Source organism: Rattus norvegicus, chromosome 2 (genome assembly GCF_021556685.1).
Source record: "Rattus norvegicus strain SHRSP/BbbUtx chromosome 2, alternate assembly SHRSP_T2T, whole genome shotgun sequence".
Classification (NCBI taxonomy): domain Eukaryota; kingdom Metazoa; phylum Chordata; class Mammalia; order Rodentia; family Muridae; genus Rattus; species Rattus norvegicus.
This window is the reverse complement of record NC_141535.1, coordinates 16,474,745-16,501,851: the sequence shown is the minus strand read 5'-3', so window position 1 is coordinate 16,501,851 and position 27,107 is coordinate 16,474,745. Positions and strand designations below refer to the sequence as shown.

General features: G+C 38.4%; 1 protein-coding gene across 23 annotated transcripts in view; it reads right to left on the bottom strand.

The window, feature by feature from the left end:
- The window catches only part of Tmem161b (transmembrane protein 161B), a 79,740-nt gene that overhangs the window by 18,536 nt on the left and 34,097 nt on the right, over positions 1–27,107 (bottom strand). For 12 of the 23 annotated variants that reach the window (XR_015662197.1, XR_015662186.1, XR_015662193.1 and 9 more), the window contains 4 exon segments: positions 25,807–25,910; positions 13,830–13,913; positions 11,994–12,091; positions 2,538–2,694 (listed from right to left, as the gene is read on the bottom strand). Coding sequence is in view for 12 of the 23 variants with exons in the window: in XM_087621604.1 (XP_087477730.1) it covers positions 2,538–2,694; positions 11,994–12,091; positions 13,830–13,913; positions 25,807–25,910 (443 nt within the window). In the remaining 11 variants the exon portion in view is untranslated. 23 annotated transcript variants of the gene reach the window in all.

Below are 27,107 nucleotides of genomic sequence, written 5' to 3'. Positions count from 1 at the left end.
CCAACACTTAAATTTAGTGTCATGCATTCAAAATGCCAGTCTCCTTCTAGGACTCTCAAGACTACAGAAAACATTTCTGCTGTCGGATGTAAGTACATCAATATAAATAAACCAAGAAAAGAAACAAATGATTATGGAAATAAAACAACTGGCTTATGTAACTTAATCACTGAAATGATTAAGTTAAATGTATCTAATTTGAGAACTACTCTGACCAAGGATATTTCATTAGTAAGAACTGAAGAGAACTTCTGAGTCAATTAATATATATGTGTTTGGAATTCTGCAGACCTTCATTTGATTCCTAAGTAGGGACATACAGTAAGTAAGGAGATGGAAAAATCCCAGACAGCAGTCTAGTAGTCTAGGAAATTTGGCTCACCGAGTTAGAGATGAGAGCAGGTATAACTAGGACGAGCGTAGGCTGTCACCACATTTTTCTCTGGTGTCAATGTAGGCATCTGGCACCTAATTCTGGCCTCTTGAATGGATGTAACTGCAGTAGGTTATCATCTCACACTCAGTGTTAAATAAAGCTCGCACACTCAAGTTAGTTATACTGTTCTACTTCCTTCTTTCTCTAACATCTTCACAGAGAGCTAAAGCTTAAAGAAAATGGCCTGCCTGGCTTGTAAGTAAACTACCATTTTCTGTAGTCGCTACTAAAAGCACACAGCGAAGCCCAATACTTCTGTGGGGGAGATTGTTCAGAAGCCTTTATGACAACACCACTTAAATGGAGTAAAACTAGTAAGATTGCTACCATCACATGAAGCAATGTGAAATAAAACGAAAAATGACAGAAAATATGTGAGTAGCTAGTTCCAAGTGTGTGTTTGTTTCTTTAGAAATATACCAATGGCTCTGCCCCAGAACATAATCTGCATAGGAAGCATATACATTCTCACATAGGTATAGACTGTAACTGAAGTGGGGAAAAAAGCATTCGATATGGAATATTTATCATTAATAAAGATATACAAAATGTAATCATGAGACAGGTTTTCATAGGAGTTAAAAATTAAAGACCTCATGAACATTTTAAACTATAGTAAAAGTCTAAGCAAGAACCATAAGAAAAGAGTTGAGAAAGTTAAGAAAATTTCCTAAAAACCATACATATGAATACAGACGATTCTAATAATGCTAATGTAGGTGAGTCTACTTACTGTCTCAGCAATGAGTACCCCAAATGTTGAAATGACGAGGAACTCAGCAGATAGCTAATTACAGAAAAGCTTCCTCGAATTCATGAACATGAATTTTCAAAACAAGTGATTTTTACAAGAACAAGAGCAAATCCTCCCTAAGACACAGAATCTAACTTTTGTTTTTTTAATCTAAAGGGTAAAATAGGACTTAACAGAAAATTTTCAGAATACAAATAGTAATTAAGAAAACAAACAAACAAACAGAAAATAGGAAAAAAAGGAAAAGAAGTTCCAGAGAGGTCGTACTTAGGTAGGGGAGGTACAACATGAGAGTTAACAGGGCATCCAGTTCTTCAACACTTTAAAGCTCTAAAGAAAACCTTGGTTTTGAATTTTCTGCTGAGCCAAAATATCAAACAATTAAGACAGCTTGACATACACAACACTTCAAAAGCTTCTTTCTAAAGAATATCACACAAGAGTTCATGCTTTCACACAGACAGTGAGCCACGGGACACCTCAAAGGTTCACAGGGACTTTAGGAGGACAGAAGGGAACAGTGTTCCAGGACAAGACCTCTGCAAACCAAGGCTGGTGAAGCCGGAAGTGGAGAGGGCGTGACAGTGCAGGGCAGCCTGGTGACCTGAGCTCTTAAACCAGCACGGTAGAGAATGCAGACTCCAGCCAGCTGTCTGTCCTCTGCTCTACCAACACGTGCACACACAGAGTAACACACTAAACACAACTGTCTAAAGTTTATAAAGAAATGAGGGTTTCAGAAGGAGAGTTCTATGGCAAACAAGACGGACCTGACACACTGACCCACTGATGCATCACTGCTCCGGAAAAGCTTACTTCCCATGAAATGAAAATAAATTATTGAAGGATGGCAGTAAAATATGCTTTATACAAACAATATTCTCTAGGAAACTTAATAAAATGCTGTCTGCATTGGAGGGAGTGGAGGAGGAGAACAGAACATCATAACAGAACATCTATGTCTCAGGAACACAGAGGAATAAGCACCTGGAAGGAAATCCTCCCTTTGTTACAGAGGGGAAAATGTCTGCTCGCCTTTCTGATATTCTACATGGATAAGAAAGAAATGGAATGAAATTACACCTTTTTCTACATTTACCTATTTTGAAATTTTTAAGAAGTTATAAAAAGAATGTTTGTTGAACACGATCAAGTTACACTGTACACATATAAGAAACTGTCAAAGAAGAAAGTTCATATATCCTAAAAATTCTGTAAAGAACTCAAAAAGGAAAATTCTCTAACAATCGACGAATTTTTTCAAAATTAAACACAAGGTCTAATGGTATAAGTTAAAAAAAAAAAAAACAAGTAAGTTCACAGTGTTAATGATGGTTTGAAGGATACATTGCAAAAGACAAAACCAGGAGGCACCAGACTAAGCTGATATTCATTTCCTGTGTGGGCTTCATAAAGCTGTAATAGACTTCAGTTACTAAATACACAACAGTAGCAGCCACCGTGAAGTCCACCAGCCACTGGTATTCTGGAAAGTAATGCAGTGCTGAAAAAGAAAAGGTCAAGACAAGTTGCAGTTAAATTTTAAGCTTACAAGGATAAATCCATATACCATTAAGAATGTTAGTCTCCATCCTATCTGCACACTTGAACTGTAAATTTTACAACTATTAAATATGAAGGGGGGTGTTGAGGAACTGGGGATAGCCACCAGAGGGTTCCAGACACTAGGGAAACGAGGTTCCCAGAAGCCAACCAGGATGATTTTAGCAGAGAAGCGGAGAAATCCAGTAGATAAGACACAATCCCTGGGGGAGGGATGGGGCCACACACCCATCTTAAAGTTTTGAACCCAGAAATGTTTCTGTCCAAAGGAAGAACAGGGATAAAAAATGGAGCATAAGCTGAAGGAAGGACCATCTAGGACTGCCCCACCTGGGGATACATCCTGTCTGCAGATACCAAACCCAACACTGTTGCCACTGCCAAGAGGCACCTGCTGACAAGAACCTGGAGTGGCTGTTCTGCCAGCAACTGACCAATGCAGATGTGGATGCTTGGAGCCATCAGACTGAGCTTAGGGACTCTGGTAGGGGAGCAGGTAGAAGGACTGGAGAAGTTAACCCGGACTGCAACCCCACAGGAAGAACAACAGCAGCTGGCCAGACGGCCCAGTGCTCCCAGGGACTAGACCACTAACCAAGGAGTGTACACAGAGGCTTCCATGGCTCCAGAGACATAGGTAGAGAAAATGGTCTTGTCTGACATCAATGGGAGGGGAGGCCCTTGGTCCTGGAGGGGTGTGACAGGAGAAGGAGGTGTGGTGGGGCAGGAGAGGGTGGGTAGACGGGGAAGACCCTCACAGAGGCAAAGGGGAGGAGAGGGAGGTTGTGGGATGGGGAGCTTGTGGAGGGGTAACCAGGAAGTAGGATATCATCTGAGATGTAAACAAATGGAGTGATTAATAAAAACAAAAAAATGCATCAAATTTTAAAACCAAATTTTGATAGTTTATAAATTAAGTAATGAAAATAATTCTGAACTGATCATTACAAATTATTTATATTGCTGTTAAAACATGAATGCAAATATATTATTTGTTTTCTTAACCCACTAGCTTATTTCTACAAAAATTACATGAAAAATTTTCTTTTGGTTATATTTAGTTAATATATTGACTTCAATGAATGCAATTTGGTTTAAACTACAGAAGTTAACATTTGTTCTTAACCACTGATAGAAGAGGAATAACTCTTGAGTTACTGCACAAACAGTAAGTGAACAAGCGCACTTTTTATTCTCTCTTAGAAATAAGAGGGGAACATGATCTGGTGGTATTGGGTGGGGGGAAAAGACTGAAGCCCCAAGGGCCAGCAGAAAGAATGGAAACAGGCGACCTCAGGAAGAAGGAGGCTGGGAGGACTCTCCAGAATGTACCAGAGACCTGGGAGGAGAGAGACCCTCAGGACTCAAAAGGGAGGCCCCTAGATGAAAGGCCCTATAGTGGGGAGAGGCAACTTCTAGAACCCACCTCCAGCAGAAAGAGCATCAAGTGAGGGATGGGGTTGCTATTCTACAGCCAAAGCTCTGACCCATAATTCCTCCTGTCTGAAAGAAATGCAGGGATGAAAATGGAGAAGAGCCTGAGGAAAAGAAGGTCCAGCAACAGGCCCAAAGTGGGTTTCAGCTCAAGGGGAGGCCCCAAGACCTGACACCATTACTGAAGCTATGGGCTGTTCACAAAAAAAAAAACAAAACAAAACAAAAAACAACAACAACAACAACAACAACAACAAAACCCCAAAAAACAAAAAAACAAAAACCTACCATGACTGCTCTCCAAAAGACCCAATGAGCAGCTGAATCAGATGCAGATATGGGCACCCAACCAACTAACAGAAGCTGCTGGCCCCTCTGGATGAATTAGGGAAAAGCTGGAGGAAGCTAAGGAGGAGAGCAACCCTGTAGGAGGACCAGCAGTCTCAATTAATCTGGACCCCTGAGATCTCCAACCAGGCAGCTTACACCAGCTGAGACGAGGCCTCCAACACATATACAGCAGAGGACTCCACGGTCTGGGTTCAGTCAGAGAAGGTGCACCTAACCCTCAAGGGATTGGAGGCCCCAGGAAGTTTAGAGGTCTGATGGGGTGGGTAGGGTAGGGACATCTTTGTGGAGACTGGGGAAGGGATACAAGGGGTGGGGTCATGGGATGTGGAACCTTTAGGTGGTGGACTGGGAGGGGAATAAAAACTGGAGTATAAAATTAATTAATTAATTAATAAAAGAAAAACTGATATAATGCTGATTTTTACATACAGCCACAGCCCTTCAAAAAAATGACTCCATAATTCAGCGCTTATTCAAAATACAATTTTCTGACAAGTACAACTAATTACATATTTGATTTAAACTTTTTTCAAAGTATAGTGTGTGATTTATTTCCTCCAAAGTATGATAATTACCAATTATGTACACAGGCAACCCAAGTAAAACTGATATCCTTGGCTATATTAACCTATCTGATCACATTTTTTTATTTCTATTCAATAAAAATACTGAATTCATATTCATATATTTCTCTTCAATAAAATAGCAGGAGTCAAAAGAAGTTCCCAAGGGCAGAAAGCTCAGCTGTGAAGTGACCCCTCCGCAGAGCCATACAGACATGGCATGCACTAATGGAAGCACATCGTCAAGGGACATGCCACTGCTACTCTGCTTAACAAGAATGCTCCTGACCAAAACTGTTGTTCTTCCTATGGGGCTGCAAACCCCTTCAGCTCCTTCAGTCCTTTCTCTAACTCCTCCATTGGGCTCCCCATGCATGGCTTCAGCTGCATATGTAGCAGAGGATGGCACTGTCTGGCATCAATAGGAGGTGTAGTTCTTGGTCCTGTGAAGGCTCGTTTCCCCAGTGTAGGGGATGCCAGGGTGGTGAGGTGGAAGAGCATCTTTACAGAAGGAGGGGGAATAGGGAATGGGACAGGGGTTAACCAGAAAATATAAATTTGAAATATAAGTACATAAAATATCCAATTAAAAAAAAGAATGGTCCTGATATTAAATAACCAGTTATTAAACTCCATTTGCAAGTAGTTCTCAAAACTGTCTACATAAAACCGTATGTTCAAGAAACTACATGCTAAAGCCACATTACTGAAGTAATTGTTAAAAAATAGCCAAGTTCTCACTGGGTTGTTCTTTGACATCCAGATTATAACTGTGCCCAATTATTTACTTTTTTATAAATTAGAAAAAAGTTTGACACCTAATGGTATCTGCTGCTCTCATAGATGGTGTCCATTCTAATCGCCACCAGGGAGGCTTCCTCCAGCAGCTGCTGGGAAGGTGCAGCCACAGCAGAGCGATACTTTACGCATTATCCAAACTATTGTTAAGGCTGGTGTAGCCATCTTACTACATGGCAAAATAGACCTCCAAGGAAAAGTAATGAGGGTAGGGAATGCCACTACCAACTCATCCAAGTAAACTCCATGAAAGACACTGAAATTCTGAAGACGTGTGTATATATATAAGGGCACCCAAGTTCATAAAAGAAACACTACGACAAATAAACTTACATTCTGACCCTCGAACAGTGATAGTGGGAGACTTTAATACCCCACTCAGACAGAGAAATGAAGGCCCTAACAGACCTTAGAAACCAAGTGCACCTAACAGATAACACAACATTTCACCAAACACAAAACTATTTACTTTTTTCTCTGTACCTCATGAAACTTTCTCAAAAATTGATCACTTATTTGGACTCAAAGCAAGTCTCAACAGACACAACCAAATTTAAATAACTTCCTGCACTCTATCTATCATCATGGACTGAAGGTGAATCTCAACAACAGAAGCAACAGGAAGCTTGCAAACTGATGGGAACTGAACAACTCTACTGAATGAAAACTGGGTCAAGATCAAATTAAAGAAAGTAAAAGCCTCCTAGAATTCAGTGAAAATGAATACACAGCATATCCAAACTTATGGGACACAATGAAAGTGGTTCTAAATTTATGCAAGTTCAGAGAATTAAGTGTTTACATAAAACAAAGAAAACAAAACTAGAGAGATCTCGTATAAGCAACTTAATAGTACACATCAGAATTCCAGAACAAATAAAGAAATAATACCCAAAAAGAGTAGACAGAAAGAAATAATCAAACTCAGGGCTGAAATCAATAAATAAGAAAAAAGTGTGCAAAGAATGAATAAAATGAAAAGTTGGTTCTTTGTGGATATCAGCATTGATAAGCTCTTAGTCAAATTAACTAAATGGTGAAGAGAAAAATATCCAAATTAATAAGAGATAGAGATAAAAAGGGAACATTACAACAGACACCTAGAAATGCATAGAATCATAAGGACAAATTTTAAAAACAAATGTACTTTACTAAACTGAAAAAATCTAAAAGAAATGGAGAAACTTCTCGATATATACAACTTAACAAAGTTAAATCAAGACCAGATAAACAATTTAAGTACCTACAACACCTAGTGAAATGGGAGCAGTCATTAAAAGTCTACCAACCAATAAAAGCGCAGGGCAAGGTTAATTCAACAGAGAATACTAACACACCTTCAGAAAAGAACTCATACAAGTACTCCTCAAATTATTTTGCAAAATACAAACTGAAGGAAGACTGTCTAATTCTTTTTATGAGGCCTCAATTACCTTAATACCTAAACCACCTACAGACCCAACAAAGAAGAGAATTACGATCTAATATCTCTTAATAACATAAGTGTATTAAATCTTAATAAAATACTTGCAAACCAAATCCAAGAACATGATCATCCATCATCAAGTAGACTTCGTAGTAAAAAGGTAGGAGTGGTTCAACATAAATAATAGACACAATTCACCAAATAAACATAAAGTACAAACACAACATGATCATCTCATTAGATGCAGAAAAGGCCTATGACAAAAATCCCACAACACTTCATGATAAAAATCCTAGAAAGACTAGGGATACAAAGGACACACTTAAACATAATAAATGCAAGTTGTAGGAAACCTATAGCCCACATAGCCCTAAACTGAGAGAAACTCAAAGAATTTCCAGTAAAACCAAGAAAAAGACAAAGGTGTCCACTCTCTCTCTCCATCTATTTACTATATAGTACTTGAAGTCTTAACTAGAACAATCAGATAACTGAAGATCAATGATATACAATTAGTAAATGATATGACAGGATATATAAGTAACCTTAAAATGTCCACCAGGAAACTTCGACAGCTGATAAACACTTCAAGCAAAGTAGCAAAATTTGAAACAAACAAAAATCAGTATACAAATGACAAACTAGTGAGAAATAAAACAGGGAAGCAAAACCTTTCATAATAGCCTCAAAAGCAACAAAATCACATGGGACTCCTCTAACACAGTAAGTGAAATCAGTGTATAATAAAAATTTTAAGACACTGAAAAAAGAAATTGAAGACATCAGAAGATGGAAAGATGCCCCATGCTCATCAATAGGTAGTGTTTATACTGAAAACTGCAATCTCACTAAAATTAATCTACAGATTCAATGAAATCCCCATCAAAATCACAACACAATTCTTCACAGAAACTAAAAGGACAATTTTCAGCTTCATATGAAAACACAAGAAACTGAGAATAGCTAACCCATGATGGAATAAAGGAACTGCAGGAAATATCACCATACCCCACGTCAAGGTATACTACAGAACTATGGTAATAAAAGCAGCATGGTATTGTTTTAAAAGTAGGTACACAGATCAGTGGAATCAAGCTAACGACCCACACATATGGACACCTGATTTCTGACAAAGCCAGAAATTCACACTGGGAAAAACATTAACAAATGATGCTGGTCCTACTGGATGGTTGCCTATAGATGAATGAGTAATATCTGTATCTATCACTATATACAATACATAACTTTAAATGGATAAGGGCCCTTAACATAAGGCCAGCCATACTGAATCTGACAGAGGAAAAAGTGAGGAATAGTCTTGAACTCCTTGGCAAAGGAAAAGATTTTCTGAACTGATTACAGACATAAAGAACAATTAAAAAATGGATTTTCATGAAACAAACTGTAAAGCTTCTGTATGGTACAGAATGCCATCATTTTGACAAGTGATAGACTACATAGAGAACGGGGAAAGATTTTTACTAATTACACATCCGGTAAGGGCTAATATTCAGAATATGTAAAGAAAAATACTAGACATCAAGAAATGTAACCCAATTTAAAAATTTGGTACAGGTCTGAACAAAGAATTCTCAAGAGAAATCATGAACAGCTAAAAATCACTTAAAGAAATGTTCAACATCTTTAGTCATCAGGGAAACCCAAATCACAATTACTTGGAGATTCATATCATTCCTGCAAGAATGGCCAAGATCATTACAACAATGATAGCTCGTGGTGGCCCAGATGTGGAGTAAGGAACATTTATCTATAGCTGATGGGAACACAAACTTGTATAGTCACCACTGAATTCAATGTGGCAGTTCCTCAGGAAGCTGAGAGTCCATCTACTTCAAGATCTAGCGAAACCACTCAAGGGCACATACCCGAAGGGTTCTACAGCCTACTGGAGATACTTGCCCAGCCATGTTCATGGTTACTCTTCAGAGTCAGAAATGAGAAACCATGTAGATGCCCACCAACTGAAGAATGAAAAATGAAAATGTGGTACACTTCAAAATGAAATGTTATGCAGCTGTTAAAGAAAAAGACCCTGAAATTATGAAACTTGCAGGTAATTGGATGGTGTTAGGAAAAAATCATCTGGAGTGAAGTAACCCAGACCCAGAAAGACAAATATGCTAATATGTAGATGTCAGCTTTCAAGCCTTCACTTGGCATGCTCCAAATATAACTAGACAGCCATGGATACTTGGTACTGAATAGCAGGCTAGCAGGATTGGGGACCTCCCAAACAAGCAGAAATGAAGTATACAGTTATAGAGAGACAAGAGGGAAACTGGAGTGGGAGGATTAAATGGGAAGAAGATGGAATAGAGGGTAAAGAATGAGATATCAGGAGGGACAGCTAATACTAAGGACCAGTTGAGGGGGTCATATGAAAGCCTACAGAAGCTTCCTATTATACATGCATGAACAAAATGTAATTGGAGTAATAATGCCCCAACTAGACAGCTTTCACCACCAAGCGAAAACTTCAGTGCTAGGAATAGGTAACATCTAGTTTGCGTAGGCAAAGAGGTGCCAGGGAAAGCCCAAACATCTCAGGCCATTAGATGCTCTCTATAAATTATGGTAAGGCCCTATTGCTGAAGAGAGCACATATAATTTCATTGAACACAAAGAGGGCAAGCTGATAGCTAACCAGAGCCTTTCTGGCTACTGCCTAGGTTCATGGCACTGGAAGAAACGCTGCACGTACAAGAGGAAAAGGTAAACATTAACTCAACTACGAAGCCTGTGATCTGTAATGATAACCTGCCTGCAGGATATGCTGGTGCAATACTCACACATGTTGTGCGAGTGACTCTTTGGCTGGATTGAAATCCCACTCCAGGACATGGAAGCCATACCTGCACTGCTCAGGTGGCCATCAGAGACTGGATAGGCCACAGGCCTAGGAGAAGAGCAAATGGTATTGTTCTGCTAAATAAAGGAGCATAATGATTCTTAAGGACACTTTGCTAGACATCATTGTCTTGCTTAGCCATCATCAGGTAGCTTCCTACTGCAGGAGACAGGATCTGACGCAGACATCTAACTGAACAATGTGCTTCAGAAGCGTCAGTCCTGACTAGGATGTCTTTATCGAGTCAAACCCTCCTCACAGGGTTCAGGAAGCCACACTGTAGAGGAGGAGGAAAGACTGTAAGAGCCAGAGGTGACAGTGTCTTGCAGACAACAGAACTGACAGACATGACCTCACAGAGACTGGCAGCGCAGCACGCAAGGACCTGCTAAAGGTGAAGTCAGATGGGCTCCCAATGCAAGAACAGTGGATATGGGATTCACGCCAGACAAACGGACACTGGCTTGCAAAGGCAAATCATTTTCTCCAGTCGTGGCTTAGTGGGTATTTTTAGTCACATTTAAGTGTGCCCCGTGTCCAGCAACAGATAGCCAGCACAAAACAAATTCCCTGGTATTTTTGTTAATTTTCTGTCTCATAGTGTTTAGGGTATTTTTGTCTTACTGATCTTTTGCTTTTTTATTATGGTATGCAGTTCTGTGTTTGTAATAGATTTTAGTGGGATTTTGTTGGCAGTGGCGGTGGTGGTGGTTTGTGTGGTTTTGTGACTTTTTAAAATTCTGGCTTGACTGGGGTTTTTTTGTTTTGTTTTATTTTCTAAACAAGGGGGGAGGGGCTTGGAGCTGATAGAGTAAAGAAGTGGGAGGATCTAGAGGAGTTAGGGGAGAGGAAATCTTGACCAGAATATAAAGTCTAATTTTTTAAATAAAAAATTGATTAATGTGGTAGTTCTCCATTTTTCATGTATCCCAGTGGGGTTCTCATATCTGATTTAGAATCAAATCAGATATGAAGCCAAAATCCCAGAACCAATGAATTTTTTCAAGATTTATTTAATGTATGAGAGTACACTGTAGCTGTCTTCAGAAACACCAGAAGAGGGCATTGGATTCCATTACAGGTGGGTGTGAGCCACCATGTGATTGCTGGGAATTGAACTCAGGACCTCTGAAAGAGCAGACAGTATTCTTAACCACTGAGCTACCTCTCCAGCCCTGAATCAATGAATTTCTTCTAAATTATTTCTAAAGATCTCTTCAATAATATAATGTATAAGGCTTGAAAACCAGTTAGGAACAACACTTCAGACACCTTCCCCTCTAACATTCAATTAGCTTTATATAAAATTCATTTTAAACCTAAAATCATTATAGTCATATTATTACAGAAACAAGGGGGAAAAGTTCATTATTTATTTTGATACACTCAATTGATAAAGGTGAATTGTGAATAAAATCTTCTCAACTTCTTAATCCCTAATACCATTAGAATAGTTGAATTACTAAAGTTTAGATAACTAAATTTGCAAATGTAGTTTAAAGTTCATTATGACAGTAATAGATTATTAAAGGAGATAAGATTGAAATTTATAATCACAAGACTGGTTTCAGCCCAATAACGAGAAGCTGTAGCAAGGCTGAGTAAACGTGCCGCTCTCCAGACTGGGGAGAATACCATATAAACGGAAAAGAGAAATTTTATTTGAATAAAGTAAAGTCTTTGGAACTGGAGAAAGTCAGTTGTTAGATTCCATGCAAACAAAACATAGCTACAACAGATACAATATTTTCACTGCCGTACACTGGTGTATGCAGAACACTTTACAAGATTCCCCTTACCTAAAGTATCCACTTCTGTAACGGACTTGGTTTCTAGATGAAGGTCAATATCTTTTGGAATGGTTAGTGGCTTATTTTCAATATGGCCATTGTATTTTCTGCAAAAATTAGATAAGTAACACAAAAACAAAATACTTAGTTATCCAAGCACTTACATTATCCTAAATGCAAGATTTTAGTTTCATTCTAACCTTACTCTAGAGGTCAGATACTCAAAAGCAGTTTTCCAAAGCAGACTACAAGATGCTGAGGTAAATTATGTGACTGTCAGTGACCAGAGGGAGAATTACCTAAACTGCAAGAGCATCACAATCTTGCTTGCTTGCTAGCATCATGTTTCACACCCATTTTTCCTACTCTCTTTTGCAAATTAAAAAACACCCCTAGTATCCCTTTGGTAGGTACAAGATTAAAGGAAAGGAGGAGAAGATGAAATTCTCTTTGAATGTACATGTACACACACATACACAAAAACAGCTGTAATGTAGGTCAGAGATGAGTAAGTTATCAAAGTTAATGTTCGTAGGAAATTCAGAAACATGCAAAGGCAACCGTGCAGGTGCCTCCGAAGATGTACAGATGGAGGAAACTAACGAAGCTCTTTAAGTGTAGTCTGCCACTCCCAAACTTAAGCTTTAAGGACAATCAAATGGATATACAAAGTTTTAATAACATTACTTTCAACTCTGTATTTCCTCATAAGTAAGCAAGCATGGAGGGCTCTTGGTGACAGTATCTCACCCAAATGAACAAGACCTGATTGCTGTTATTAGTGAGAAGAGAGAACATCACCAGGGTGTCCCACACTGAGCTATCCGGGAAGAGCTGGGCACTCAGCTCAGCAGACACTGCCAGCCTGGCTTGCATAAATCCCTTGGTTTGCTCTAGAATGGCATAAACAAGGAATGGTTATATACATGGCTGCTATTGAGAAGGTCATCCTCTGTACCAGCCTGTGGCACACGATAACCCATTCTAAAAAAAGAGCAAATTAACAGACTATGAGGAATCCAAAAAGAATCTGAATATTTTTGAAATGAATAATAAACTACATAATTAAATCCATGGTAACATGGTAACAATGGCCAACAGCAAAGTTTTAGTGGATGAAACAAAGAACAAAAAATAAAGAAAATAAAAACCAACCTGTATCAAAAAACTGCTTCTTAAACACATAAACTTGAGAAATCCATTTGACATTTTTAAAAATTATTTTTTATTATTTTTGTATGTATGAGTTTTTGTGCCAGAATCTGTGCAGCACATGCATGCAGTGCTCTTTGAAGACCAGAAGAGGGCATTGTAGTCAACAGAACTGGAATTAGACAGATGGTGAGCTGTCATCTGGGTGCCAGAGACAGAATCAGGACCTATAGAACAGCTGGTACTCTTAACCACCGAGCCATCATTCTAGCCTTCGAATCAACAGAATTTTAGTAAATGTAAATTAAATTATGTAGGGTGGCTGTCTATAGTAAGTTGCAGCTGCACATAAAATTATTTTGTGAACAAAAACATTGGTTAAGAATACTTTATTAAAGTACTGAAATTTAAAAAGGGGAAGGGCTCATGATTAATAATCCACTGAAATTCAAGATTAATATAAAAGATATCCTCAGTTGATGAATGCCCAGTTGAGAACATTAAAGCTGATATGGACTTTCTCATCAACATACTTTTTCTAAAAAGAACCCCCATGCTCCCACCCCAGGCAAAGACTCCAAAATGGCACGTAAATATCAATAAAATAGTTCTCATAACTTAATGAGAATAATAATAATTAATCAATCAATTAATTAATGTTTAATAAGTTAGAAGCTCATCAACATAATTTACCTGTCTTTTTTACTTTTTCCTTTCTGCTGCTTCCCTGCAAGGATTCTTAATTCTTCTTCGGAAGGGTGTTGATACCATCTCAAGCTAAGGGAGAAAAAAAGAAGCCTGTGAAGTAAGTCACTTAAATGACCAGGTCATCTGTTTACTCTCCAAGTCTTTACTGAGTTTCCAACTGGAGGACACTGTGTGGAAATAGGTGACAAGTATGGTGCAAACAGACACTGCTGCTAAGCCGTGGGCTGAGATGCTCACCCTGCCAGCATTAGTAAGCACTTACTAGATGCCAGGCCCTGCTACCCTGTATTTCTAACAGCTGCCATTTCATAGGCAAAAATGACACCAACTCTACAAGCAATTTTCCACCTATCGTCCATTCAAACCAAGAGACAGTTATCTTTAAGAGAGCTGACAGCATGCTCTCACATTTACAAATCTTTCCTTTTCTTCCTTTCTATTACACAAAATATCCATGTCATTTAATCTTCCCAAGCACCAACCACTTCACTATGACTTTCCTGCTTTACTGAGGTCTCACTATTTACCAGTCACTTAAATATAATAGTTATATCATACCCTTAGTATATCCATATTCTACTATCATTTTTGTGCAATGCTGTAAACTCTCCCCACTCTACAGCAAACACTACTCCAGACCTGTGCTGTACCTGGTCTTCTGTAGCCATGACTATCACAACACTCTCTTACCTGATCTTCCTGCTTCCCCTTGGACATCCTCCTCGTCCTCCCACCCTGAGCCCATTCTTAGTGCTTTTCCGTAATAGATACTCTATCAAAGTACATCAGCCAATTTAAACCCTTCTCAAGGGTGCTCAGGCAGTACAATGCGTAGACTGCACAGAGGCTTTCATCAAGGTCCTCACCCCTATATCGCTGCAAAGAAGGAATACAAATCTTGTGTTGCTATACTACTTTTTAAATCACGAACTCTAGATTATAATGAGATAGCTAAACTTAAATATCAACAACTAACTTGCTGTTTCAAAAAATGCTACAGAATTGACAATCTGAGTCATGACTCAATATCTGATATAAAAAAAGGTTAACACTCTAAGATGGCATTGGGATCCTGTTAATTTTTAAGCTTACATAATTTAGAAGGATAACTGAGACATTTATGGCTAAAATAATACAATGTTTGAAATTTGCACCAAAACATGTTGAGGTGAGTGTAGATGGGGCCAAGTACAGGAAGAACAAGTCTAGCTACTGTAATGCGTGCACAGGGATTCATAGTAGTCTGTCACTCTGAGAATCTCCACAAGACATGGTACAAGGCCTGAAATGTGCACAGGATTTGTGACTTCCTGCTTCCAAGGCTTGCAGGATGAGCCCAGAGCTCACCTCTCCAGATACCTTTTTAGTCATTCCCTATTTCAAAAGAGCACACCACCTTGAGTAAATGAGAGTTTATTTCTAAGAAATTCTTTCAGTTTTTGATGCTTTTGCATATATTCTTCTCTGTCTATAAATATCTGTATTACAATTTATTTCCTGTTTCACAGGGCAGGATTCCAGTGATATAATATAGAATGTACCATCTGTTCACTACTCATTCTGGACAATGCTTCAAAGTCCATCCTGACAGTCACTTGTTATGCTAATGAAGTAACACTAGCAGACTCTGGCCATGGAAACCCCATACACATGATTGAAGCGCTGAAAGTTTCAGTCACTTAACCTCCAGTCACGGGAGAGACTAGAGTGCGAGTTCAATCAGTTTAAATCAATGATATAAAATCTATTGCATAAATCCTACCTTTCAATGAAACTCCCTTAAAGACTGTGGGTGTCAAAGCTTGTTGTAACCTTCCAGTTGGTTAACACCGGGATGAGCACAGAAGGGAGCCCTTCATGGTGTTCTTAATGTTGGCAGCAGTGGGATGGCCACAAAGGACAAAGTCTATTTAGTAACACAGCATTGCTGTGGACACTCTGGACACTCAGCATGCATTCTAATCCTAGACACATCCAGAGGGCCAGACAGGAAGCACACTGTAGACTGGGGAAATCTCCAGTGAGCAGTGATAGCATCTACGGATGACTCTGTTGGCAAAAATGCAGCTTTCTCATGGGTTTTACATAAACAGTCTTAAGACAGAGGCCGGTGTCCCTGTGTCTGTCTACAGGCCTGTGCACCAGCCTGCAGAGGTGACTAAGCCCTCTGATGAGTACCCTGAGGCCTTTGCCTACAGTTTCTCATCTGCCTGTGACTCTTCCCATCTCCTAAACTCCAGGCCTTCCATGGCCCACCTTTTTCCTGGCATGAAACTTAGATCTCACAGTTGAGCTCTGTCCAGGAACCCAGACAGAGTTCTGCTTTCCTGCCTCCTACAAACCCTAAACCCTGCCTTTACCCAAAGAAGGGAACCAAACTGCATTAATCCCTTCTGGCGGGCAGCTTTTGAACTGAGCATCCAAACTTTTATCATAGAAGTGTGTTATATATTTCCCGCAATTTCAACCCATCTCCTAAATGCTTATAGGGTTACCTCTAAAAGGAAAATGTTGAGATATCAGGAAAAGGCCTTTACCTTCTAGCCACAGAAATGAAATCTGTCTGCGCAAAGACAAACTGGTAAGAAGAGGGGAGCAATATTTTACTCCTTTAATGAGTAACAGACCTTCCTTCCCAGAATCCCCATCCTCTGTACAGTTTCTCACAGAGCAGCTGCTATCTTCTAAAATGCTGAGAAAATTGTAATTTTTCCCTTGTCTTCTTTCAATCTCTTTATAACATGCTGCACCTGATGCTTTGGGTCCCTGGCTCTTTGTCTAACAATTCCCATCCCCAGTTCTTAGCAATGGCTTCCTGCTTCTGAGCCTCCATGCCTAACTTTAAGAGGCACTTTCTCCTCTCCAGTCTGGTATTCCAGGCAACTGCCGAGATCTCCTGTTTGCCTGCCCTGTAGTTTTTCTTTTAAGAAAAACTTAAAAGTTGATACAAAATTTTCTTCTGAGTCTCTTCTTAAACTCTTTTATTAATGAGAATAAAGACCCAAGAGGGGGATCTGCATGTGAGGACTCTAGTGGTCCTTCTCAAAGTTTTTGATAATATTCTGATCCCACATACAAAGGACACAGAAAACAATGTGCCTGCCTTTGCCCAGATCTTATCATATTTGCATCTTTGACAATATTATAAGGAAAGAAGTTTCCAGAACTCTATGAATCCCTCTACATGCCATCTACAAGTCAGCTAGATGGAAACAGTAATCCTCTAATTTTCCTGAAGCTGACTTACTATTTTTCTATTTTTTGTATAATGCAAAGCTAGTATAGTTGCTGGCATATAGTAAGTGCTCAAAAAGGAACACTGAACCAAAATAGTTCAATTTCCCTCCTAGTTTACTGAATATAAATATACATATTTGTTTCTACACACATACACACACCACAACACACACACCACAAAACACACACACACACCAAAAAGTCTCTAATTACAATTAATATACACACATCACAACACACACACACACAACCAAAAAGTCTCTAATTAAAATTAAAATATACACACATCACAACACACACACACACAACCAAAAAGTCTCTAATTACAATTAATACACACACACACACACACACACACACACACACACACACACACACACACACACACACACACCAAGTCTCTAATTACAATTAATAGGTGAGGAGGAACTTCCTGCAATTTCTATTCAAGTCCAGAACTTTGACTTACAGTTGACTCCTGTTATTCGCGGTAGTTATGTTCTATAAAGTCGCCGCGAAACACTGAATCATTGCTCCTAGGGGAAATACAGGGTTAGGTTCCTGCGAGCCTCTGGTCACAACAACTTTCATTAACTGATCGAGACGTAACCCTGCTATATGTGTTTCTGTTTTGACATGCTTTATATAAGACTGCTGATTCATTAACACTGGCTTCACAGCAAGCAGCACCGTCTCATGCCTGAATACAGCCCTTCTAATGTCTGCAATCATGAATATAGCATTTTCCCGTGTTCTGCTCAGTCCAGCAAAATTCCTATGAGATACATCACAGCTTTTGTATCCATAAGAGTATCAGGCAATGACTCTGCCTTATGTTTGGAGGCTATTTTATTTTATACTTTATTTGGTTTTTGTGACAGATCTCTCCATGTAGTAGTCCTGGCTGTCCTGGAACTTACTATATAGATACAGAACCTGCCTCTGCTTCCTGAAAGCTTGGATTAAAGGTGTGCATGCCGTGCCTGAAACTATCAACTAAAAGTCAAAGTAAAATAAAAGTGACCTCAATTGGAGAATTAAAATAAGCAAGCATGTCCTTGTTAGCCCCTAACTGGGAACATTCCTGAAGGTCCACATAAACTTTTCACTATTTGTGGAAGTCCATGGATGACTAGTAAGGATCTACCTACATAGCGACTCTGCTGTTACAAACTTTAGTGTGTGAGAAAATCTCAAATGTAGAATCCACAAATCATGGGGAATGTATGGTATTCAGAAGAACACCTAAGTAATAATTCCTTTAAAAGACTAAATTTAGTTTTTTGGCTTTGAAAAATAATATATGAATGAAAATCACAGAACTGATGAAGTATCTTAAGAACCTGTTATCTTCAAAGAACTTTGCCTTTTAAAATTGCTTCAAGGTGGTAGTGTGGGAAATGGTGTATGCAAGTGTATTATACACTTACACATACACGGAGTAGAGGCGGACAGGGCCCTGGTGCCCCCTCTCACACCTCACTCTTCTGCCCTACTCCTTGGAGGCAGGCGTCTCTCCTGGAACTAGCAGGGGCTCGTACATGTGTGCATTTGTTTGTTGTTTGTTTTCTGTCAGTCAGGACAACAAGCTTCACAGATCCTCCTATCTCTGTCAACCGCAGTGACAGGAGCATTATTTGAGCACATTTGGTTCGTTCTGTGGGTGCTCAGGATCCAATTCAGGTCCTCACAGCCGCACTGCAAGTATTTCTCAGTCACTGAGCCCTCTCTCTGATCCCTAACTTATTTTTGTAAGTCCATTTTTCTAAATGAAATACATAGTATAGTTCTTATTAGATAATTTAAAATTATTTTCTTTAGTAATATTTTTACATCTAAACTACAATGATGTGGGAGCCAATGAAGAAGATGCATTTCTGGTCTACCTCCCAGTTATTCATCAGCTATGGTGATGATCTATGGAGAGTCCAATAAGATCCAAATACTCTGACATGGTTATACACGTGATTCAAAATCAAATCCAATAAAAGCCAAAAGTCTGCCCACTTTGATGATTCTATTCCAGTCAGGGTAGAATTATTTTTCTAATGAAAAATAAATTGGAAGTTGTGATACCACATTAAAAAAAAAACAAATGAATGTGAAAAATATGAGTCTTCACTTATTAGATATAGTAAAAAACGAAGAAAACAAGAAAACTTCCCTGGAACAGGATTTTAACAGCATCCTAATGAGTAAGAAACTGAGAGAAGAACATTGAAACAGCATGTCTGAGAGCACAAAAGCCTAAAAAATACGTAACTAAAAAGCCAATGGGCAAATAAGGTCAGCAGAAAATGCAGGGGGTAAACTCAGAAGCTAAGAAAGGATCAGAGCATGCGGGAGTCTACAGGTGAGAGAACGGAGGGTGGATCTTATATTAACTTGGGAGAGAGGCACTGCACTTACACTTTGAGACTTGTTTGATGCTCTGTAAACCTGTGGAAGGCCAGAAGAACTGGCAGGCAGATTATTCTGGATTGTAAACCAACAGGCTAGACTCAGAAGGGTCCTTGCCTGATTCCTTTACTAACAGTCAGGACTCTGTACACAGTTCCATTCAACAACACATGGTTCCCATTTTCTCTACTTTGTCTCAAGAAAATAACTGCATGTTGCAGTGTGCTTTTCTAGCATGGCTCTAAGAAAGTACTTAAAGGAAGATCGTTCAGCATGCTAAGTAAAAAGCATAATGGAAATCTCTACACACACTATGGCATAACTAATGGACAAAACCAAGTAGAAAAGATTAGGAAGAAATACAGTAAAATTGACACTGATTACCTGTAGGTCATCAGCATTTAATTAATCTGATACCATATATATATATATATATATATATATATATATATATATCAGTTTGTCATCTTTATTTTTCATACTATAAAAGGCTCTCACTATGATTGAAACTCTTACATTTAAATGTATTAATTTCAATATATTTGCCAGCAGGTAACTTGGTTTGCTACTTACTCTGTGTTTTTGTTTTGTTTTGTTTTTTTAAACTTATGTTGAATTTATATTAGTAGTAATCTTCCAAATAATAAAGTTAAGCTGCTGTTGTACTTTACTAAATTCCTGAGTCAGGTTTACAGCAGTCATTCTCATATAAGCCACTTCCATAAAATATGTGAGCACGGTAACAATTCAGCAACACTGAAGAGGGAGTAGAGGAAACAACAAAATTACCAGTCTGGACTTCACATGCAGTTAAGAGCAGTGCCATTTACACCAATCCTCTTTAGAAAGTTTAAATGGAAATCTGAATATTGACAAGTATACAAAAGCAGTATTAAAAGAACAAGGTATAAAACTTTGACCATGTAATTATGAAAAAGTTTACTGCACTGTATATAACACAGGACATTGCTAGAAACAGAATGTTTGTGCCTCCCAAACTCTTCTGTTAAAATCTAGTAGCCATTGTGAGAATATCTGGCTCTGGGCTCTGGGAAAGAAATGAGGTCATAACCATGGAGTCTCAGTGAATAGGCTCCATGCTCTTTCAGAACAGAGCTTTACTTACACTTTCTGCCATGTTGAGGATACAAAGAGTCAGCGAGCAAACTAGGAAACTAGGATCAGCCCATCCTGATCTCTGTCTGAGCTGTAGAACTGTGACACAGGTTTTTGATTTTACCAGCCCCCAGTCTATGGTACTTCGTTATAGCAGCTCACACTGACAAAGGCAGAAACTGATCACAAGCTTAGTTTTCACTCTAAATGTCTACAGGTGGGGAGAAATAATCCTCTGCTATTTGTTGAGAAATTTCAAGGAACATTCTGGACCTGGAAGTTAGCTAAGGCAAAGAGAGCAAGGACTCTAACTTCCATAAAGGCAGAAGGTGAGATTTAGCTCTTTCCATTAGGGCTGAGGTCCTACCTACTGTGCATTTGAATAGGTTTCTCCCATAAAAGGGAGCCTACAGATTGTTCATTCAGACAACATGCAACCAACAAGAAGCAAAAACGATGCGAACAACTGAATACTGAGATGTTACATCACCCTGCCCACACAATATGGAAGGAAACAATATGGCAGTATATCTGACCGAACTATTAGAGAGAAAGAGAGGGAGGAAGGGAGGACAGGAGGGAGGGAGGGAGGGAAAGGGAGAGAGAAAGAGATGGGGGAGGGAGGGAGGAAAGGAGGGAGGGAGGGAAAGAGATGGGGGAGGAGAGACAGAAAGAGAGACAGAGAGAGAGAGAGAGACAGAGACAGAGAGAGAAACAGACAGATAGACAGATAGGCAGAGAGAGACAGAGAGACAGACAGACAGACAGAGACAGACAGACACACAGAGAGAGAGAGAGAGAGAGAGAGAGAGAGAGAGAGAGAGAGAGAGAGAGAAAGAGAGAGAATGAATATGATAGTACAAGAGCATGCGTGCCAGGGCACAAATGTAGCAAATTAGCTTTTTCCTCTACCATGAATTTGAGTAACTGAACTCAGGCCTTCACGCCTGTGTGGCAAGCACTTTCCCCCCCTGAGCCATCTCACAAACCCCTAAATACATTTCTGCTAAGAGATGTACGATTGAAGGAGGCAGAGCCAAGTGAGAGATTAGAAAAAGAACGTGTAAAGAGAAGGACTGCATGCATGAGACTCAGGCTGAGCAATGGGAAATCTGAAAAGCAAGGTAAGGGAAAGAAGCATGGGCGTCAGAAGCACGCTGTTCATGAAACCCACCACTCAGAGGTAGAAAGACTGTCACCTAACACTTACCTCTGCAAAAGAGGGGCCAAGCAAGCTTCAAAACAAGTCACTTTAATTTCAACAGTTTTACGTAGAGAAAGCTGCTCACTCTACGTAAAGAAAGCAACTTCTCAGAACTGTCCTTATAGTGAGAAACTGGGCATCTTAAAGTCTCAGATTCTAGAGTTGTTTTCAAGGTCAGCAATAGAGCTCATAGGTTACTGGCCTAGAAATGCTACACACTATACAGCTTCGTATTAAAGGAGAAATTCCTTCACCGTAGTCTAGCAATCTTACAAAACAAAAACACTAACATTTCATGTAAGTGAGGCCAAGTAAACCTGTAACCAAATGCTTAGGACCAGATGAGTTTTAGGATTTAGATTCTGGAACACCACTAAGAACACAGTAAGTACGATCATATACTAGCTGCAACCATCTGCGTGTGAGTGTGTGATGTGTTTATATAAGGACACAGGACACATCCATGACACTCTGAGAGACAAAGCACTTCACGGACAGAGGAGAAAAAGACAACCCTACTATTTACTCAAGTGCCAACAGGAATCTCAGTTCTACCCATGGCTAGAGATCACATTTACAATCCTGTTCACACAGGACAGTTCCAGGACAAGATGTAGAGTGCATGAGAAGCCATCAATGTAGCAAACTGGAGTTCACCCTATTCAGTGGTATGTACCATATAACCTTAGTATTTGAAATTGCAGACACATCAAACCCTATATATGCTGCTTTTATGCATATATACTTCTTGATAAAGTTTAATTTATAAATTAGGTACAATAAGAAAGTAGCAATGAGAAACAAGTAGAAAGACGATAGCAAGACACTATAATAAAAGTCGTTAATGTTTCCTCTCACAATCTCACGGTACTACTGACCTGTTTTGCGACAGAGTGAGGTAATACAATGCCTGGGTGATCAGATAATAGGAGGGGTATATGATGTAAGCAACCTGATCTATGATGTAAATATAACTTGAATAAAGCACCGTGGTATCACAAAAGTAAACCTCGTCCCTACCTGGGATTAACTGACAGACAGGCAGGTCACGTGCAGTGTGAGCAATTAGGAACAGAGTGCAGTTTCCTTACGTTACTCAGAATGGTGTGCCACTTAACAAGCTGTTTATTTCTGAAGCTTTTCCATTCAGCGTTTTCAGACTGTGATGGAATGCAGTGCAAAGCACCATCACAGCTTTAGGGGAACTACTGCACTAGACCATGACTTGGGCTTCGAAAGGAAGGTCTGGAAGTGGTTACTTCTCATCATATGGCCTGAGTACATTACTCACAACTTGTCCCTCGTGTAAAGTGGAACTGACACTACCTATTCCAACAGAAACACAACTACGCACTAATCTTGGTATTTCCAAGTACAATACAATCACCTCAGCTTCCCTTGACATCAGCTGCTACTCGCCAAAAGGCCCAGCTTATGAATGTGGGAGTCTGACTTCTAGGCTTGATACCCCAGAATCTTTTGATTCATCGTCCACTCCTCACTTGCTAACCAGCATAGCATTTTAACAGTCAACTCCGAGGTCATAGAGAGAAAAGCCCATGAAATGCAGAACGAGTAGAATCTCTTTCACCACTTAAAAGATAACTAAATTCCTTCATCACCATTTTGTGAGGAGTCCACCTGAGCAGCTGTCCAAACACACTGCTGCCTCAGTTGACCCCATTCCTGTCTGACACAAGTGAAGCCATATTAACCAGGCACTGGAACTCCGGAGGTTACAACATGTCCCAATATATCTCTTTCCTGCTTCACTCAGAATATCCAAATGGTGTACTGGGTTTTTAAAAATTTGTCAGTATACTTTATATGAATACGAAGACTTTACAGGGTTTTTTTTTTTCCTTTTTAAATAACAACAACAATAAAAAAAAAACCCACTACTTTCAAAAACGGTAGTATCTACTCACGTGAATGGTCTTACTAAACCGTTCTATTAACATAGAATTCCCAAGCCATCACATAATAGTTTTCAATTGCTCAAATGGCTTCAAATAAAAACTATCATTTATGACCAATCGTACATAAGCCACTAGGATGGTATCAATTTTAAAAACAGTATGATTTCATATCACTGAAGGTCGACAGTAGAGTAATTAATCCTAAATGCTATAAATCAATGACCTTATTCTATTGAGTTAGTTCACAGTCCTGAGAATTGGCTTATGTTGACTTCAAATGATGTCAGCATAAAACTTTAAAAAGGTTGGTAATTTTAAAACACAAGACAAAACAGTAAGAACAGGAAATAAGAATAGAAAAGTAACCTTTCTCTAATATATGGCTTTTTAATAGAACTTCATTTACCATTAAAGGAAGCCTTAATCAATATAAATTGTTTACAAGAACAAGTTACAAACACAAGAAAATCAACTTCATGTTTCATTTTAAAGACTGAGTATCATTTAAATTATTTAAATAGTCTTATGACACATCTTATAAGAGATCAAACTTCCTGGGTTCGGTCCCCAGCTCCGAAAAAAAGAAAAGAAAAAAAAAAAAAAGAAAGGAAAAAAAAAAAGAAAGAAAAAAAAAAGAAAAAAAAAAAAAGAGATCAAACTTCCATAGAATGTAGCTCAGTAAGAACTCTTACCTCTGAACATATACATTACAAACCATGGGCTCAACTGAAAAGCTTATAACATATTACTTTGAGATTAACAAGTTTATTTTATAATTTAAGATTTTATATGTTTATTTCTAAGTCATTTACTTAAGCCTAATGATAACTGGCCCAGCTGATATTTTATTCTTTCATAATCTATTGAATAGAAATTAAGTTACAAGATTATGGAAGGTAGATTAAACCTACATAAAATTCCAGTCACAAGACAATTTTATCAAAAATGTCCATCACTCTTTATTCACTTAAAATAAACTTGGACAGTTTATTTCAGTACATAATAAGTACACATGCAAATATGCAGTATTAAAAACTTTAAAGTTTGAATATTTTCCTATATTTGACTATCACAAAGAAAAAAGTATAAAACATAACAAACACGAATAAAACAGCAAATAAAGGTGAAGGAAACTTAAATTCTGTAAAGATAATAGCTTAAAGTAAAGGCTTACTTGTCTTGCTGTACAAAAAAATTATTAGTAAGAGAGCCACTCATGGTGTTGAAACTTCAAAGATCTAAACAAAAACAGTAGCCAGCATTTGATCAGCTACTCAAGTAGCTATTTATCACTGACATTTCCTAACTGCACAGGATTGCTCACAGCTTGTATTTTTGTATACAGACTTCTCTATAACTTTATCATCTAACTTCTTTTTTTCTCATTTTATTATATTATGAGAATCCTAGCATGTCAACCTAAGTCTTTTTTAGAAGCAAAGGAGATAAATAGTATTATGCTTACAGTACAATACATTAAATAATACAATATAATTCCCCTCCTTCCTCACTGAATTGAGATTAAAATTATCTGCAATAAAACAAAGAGTATCTGGTTCTTATACTAATTTTTAAGTTAAATCATTAAAAGCATGGCATTTATTCTAATTTATTTCCAACATTTAAGCACTTGCTTCAAACTTTTCGCCCTCTTGCTGACCAGATTTTCAAGGTAACTAGAAAGGTATTTCCTATTTTCAGTGGTCAGAGTAGACAGAAGGAAAAGAAAGAATGGAACTCGGAACTGAATTTTATCTGTTGTCCTAAGCCTTTGTGCTACACAGTTAAACCACCATGTCAAGAGAGAGCAAGATTTTCTCCTAACATTCACGCTGTTATTTTACAATCAGACTGAAATTAGTACATGGAGGAAGTTCCTCAGCCTTCTATGCGGGAGCCTCCAGGCTTGTCCAGGAGAGCTGGTGTATGCTCACAATCCTAGTACTTTTAAGGCAGAAAGATAAAGACAGGGAACTGAAGGAACCTTAACTACATAGTGAATTCTAGGCCAGCCTGGGCTATAGAAAAGCTTGTCTCAAACCAAACAAAAAATGTGCCCATTTCAATCAGCCTATCCCTTCCTTACCTGCCATTACAGAGTAGCCATCGAGCAAGAGAATAGTGAGGTATAATCTTCTGCATGACACTGGCCATCACCATGGTAACAACCAGCTGTATACCTATCACACCCTGTATGAAAAAAGAAACAAATAAATTTAACAATAAATTATTAATGTTTGGGGACCCTGTTGGAAAACTCTCTATACATTTTGAAAATTAGTTTTAAGAAAACTGGTTTTAATATTAAAATATCTTGTTCCTGTAGCATTTAGGTATTAAGAACAAATACTTAGTTTAAACTACAGTATGGGGTGTCACTTCCATAATTCTCTTCAAATTACCAAAGTATCACATGCATGTGAATACATGTAAAATAGACCAAACATTCAAAATTTATTCCCAAGAATACTCCATATAAATTAAGGATATCTGGTCAATTTTGGAAAAAGTTCTATGAGGTGCTAAGTAGACTGTTGATTTCGTTTGGGTGAAATGTTCTATAAATATCTGTTAGGCTCATCTAGTTTTTAACATCACTTAGCTCTAGTGTTTCTATCTAGTGCTTGTCTGAATGGCCTGACTACAGGCAGGAGTGAGACAGTAAAATTTCCCACTATCAGCAGGTGAGGGTCAATATGTGATTCAAGCTTCGTAGTTTTTCTTTTATGAACTTGCACATCCTTGTGTTTGGTGCATAGATAATACAAAGTTAAATGCGTTCTTGGTGGATTTTTCCTTTGATATGTATGTAGTGTCCTTCCCTATATTGACTGATTTTGAAGTTTATTTATTTGTCAGATATTAAATAAACTATACCAGCTTGCTTCTTAGCAATTTGCTTGGAAGATCTTTTCTATCCCTTTAACAACCTAAGACAGTGTCTATTCTTGATAAGGTGTGTTTCTTGGATGAGGCAGAAAGATGGTTCTTTCCTGTTCATTCTCTTAATCTATGCCTTTTTGGTGGGGAATTGAAACCACTAATGTTGAGAGATATCAATGAGCATTGTTTGCTGATTCTTGTCTGTGTGTCCCTCTATTTGCTAGCCTGAGATTATTGCATTTTAACACACACACACACACACACACACACACACACACACACACACACACAAGATTCTTCATATATGTATTTATGGCTTCCAGTTTATTAACTTTTTAAAATGTGAGTCCTAGGTAACAAGTGGGTCTCCACATCTACATCTGTTTCTTGTAACTTTCCCTGGAAAGTTGTCCTAATCCAATGTGTTAGTTTTTCTTTTCTTTTATTATATTTTATTTTACTATTTACTTAGAAGCCTACTTATTTTCCAATAAATGATAGAAA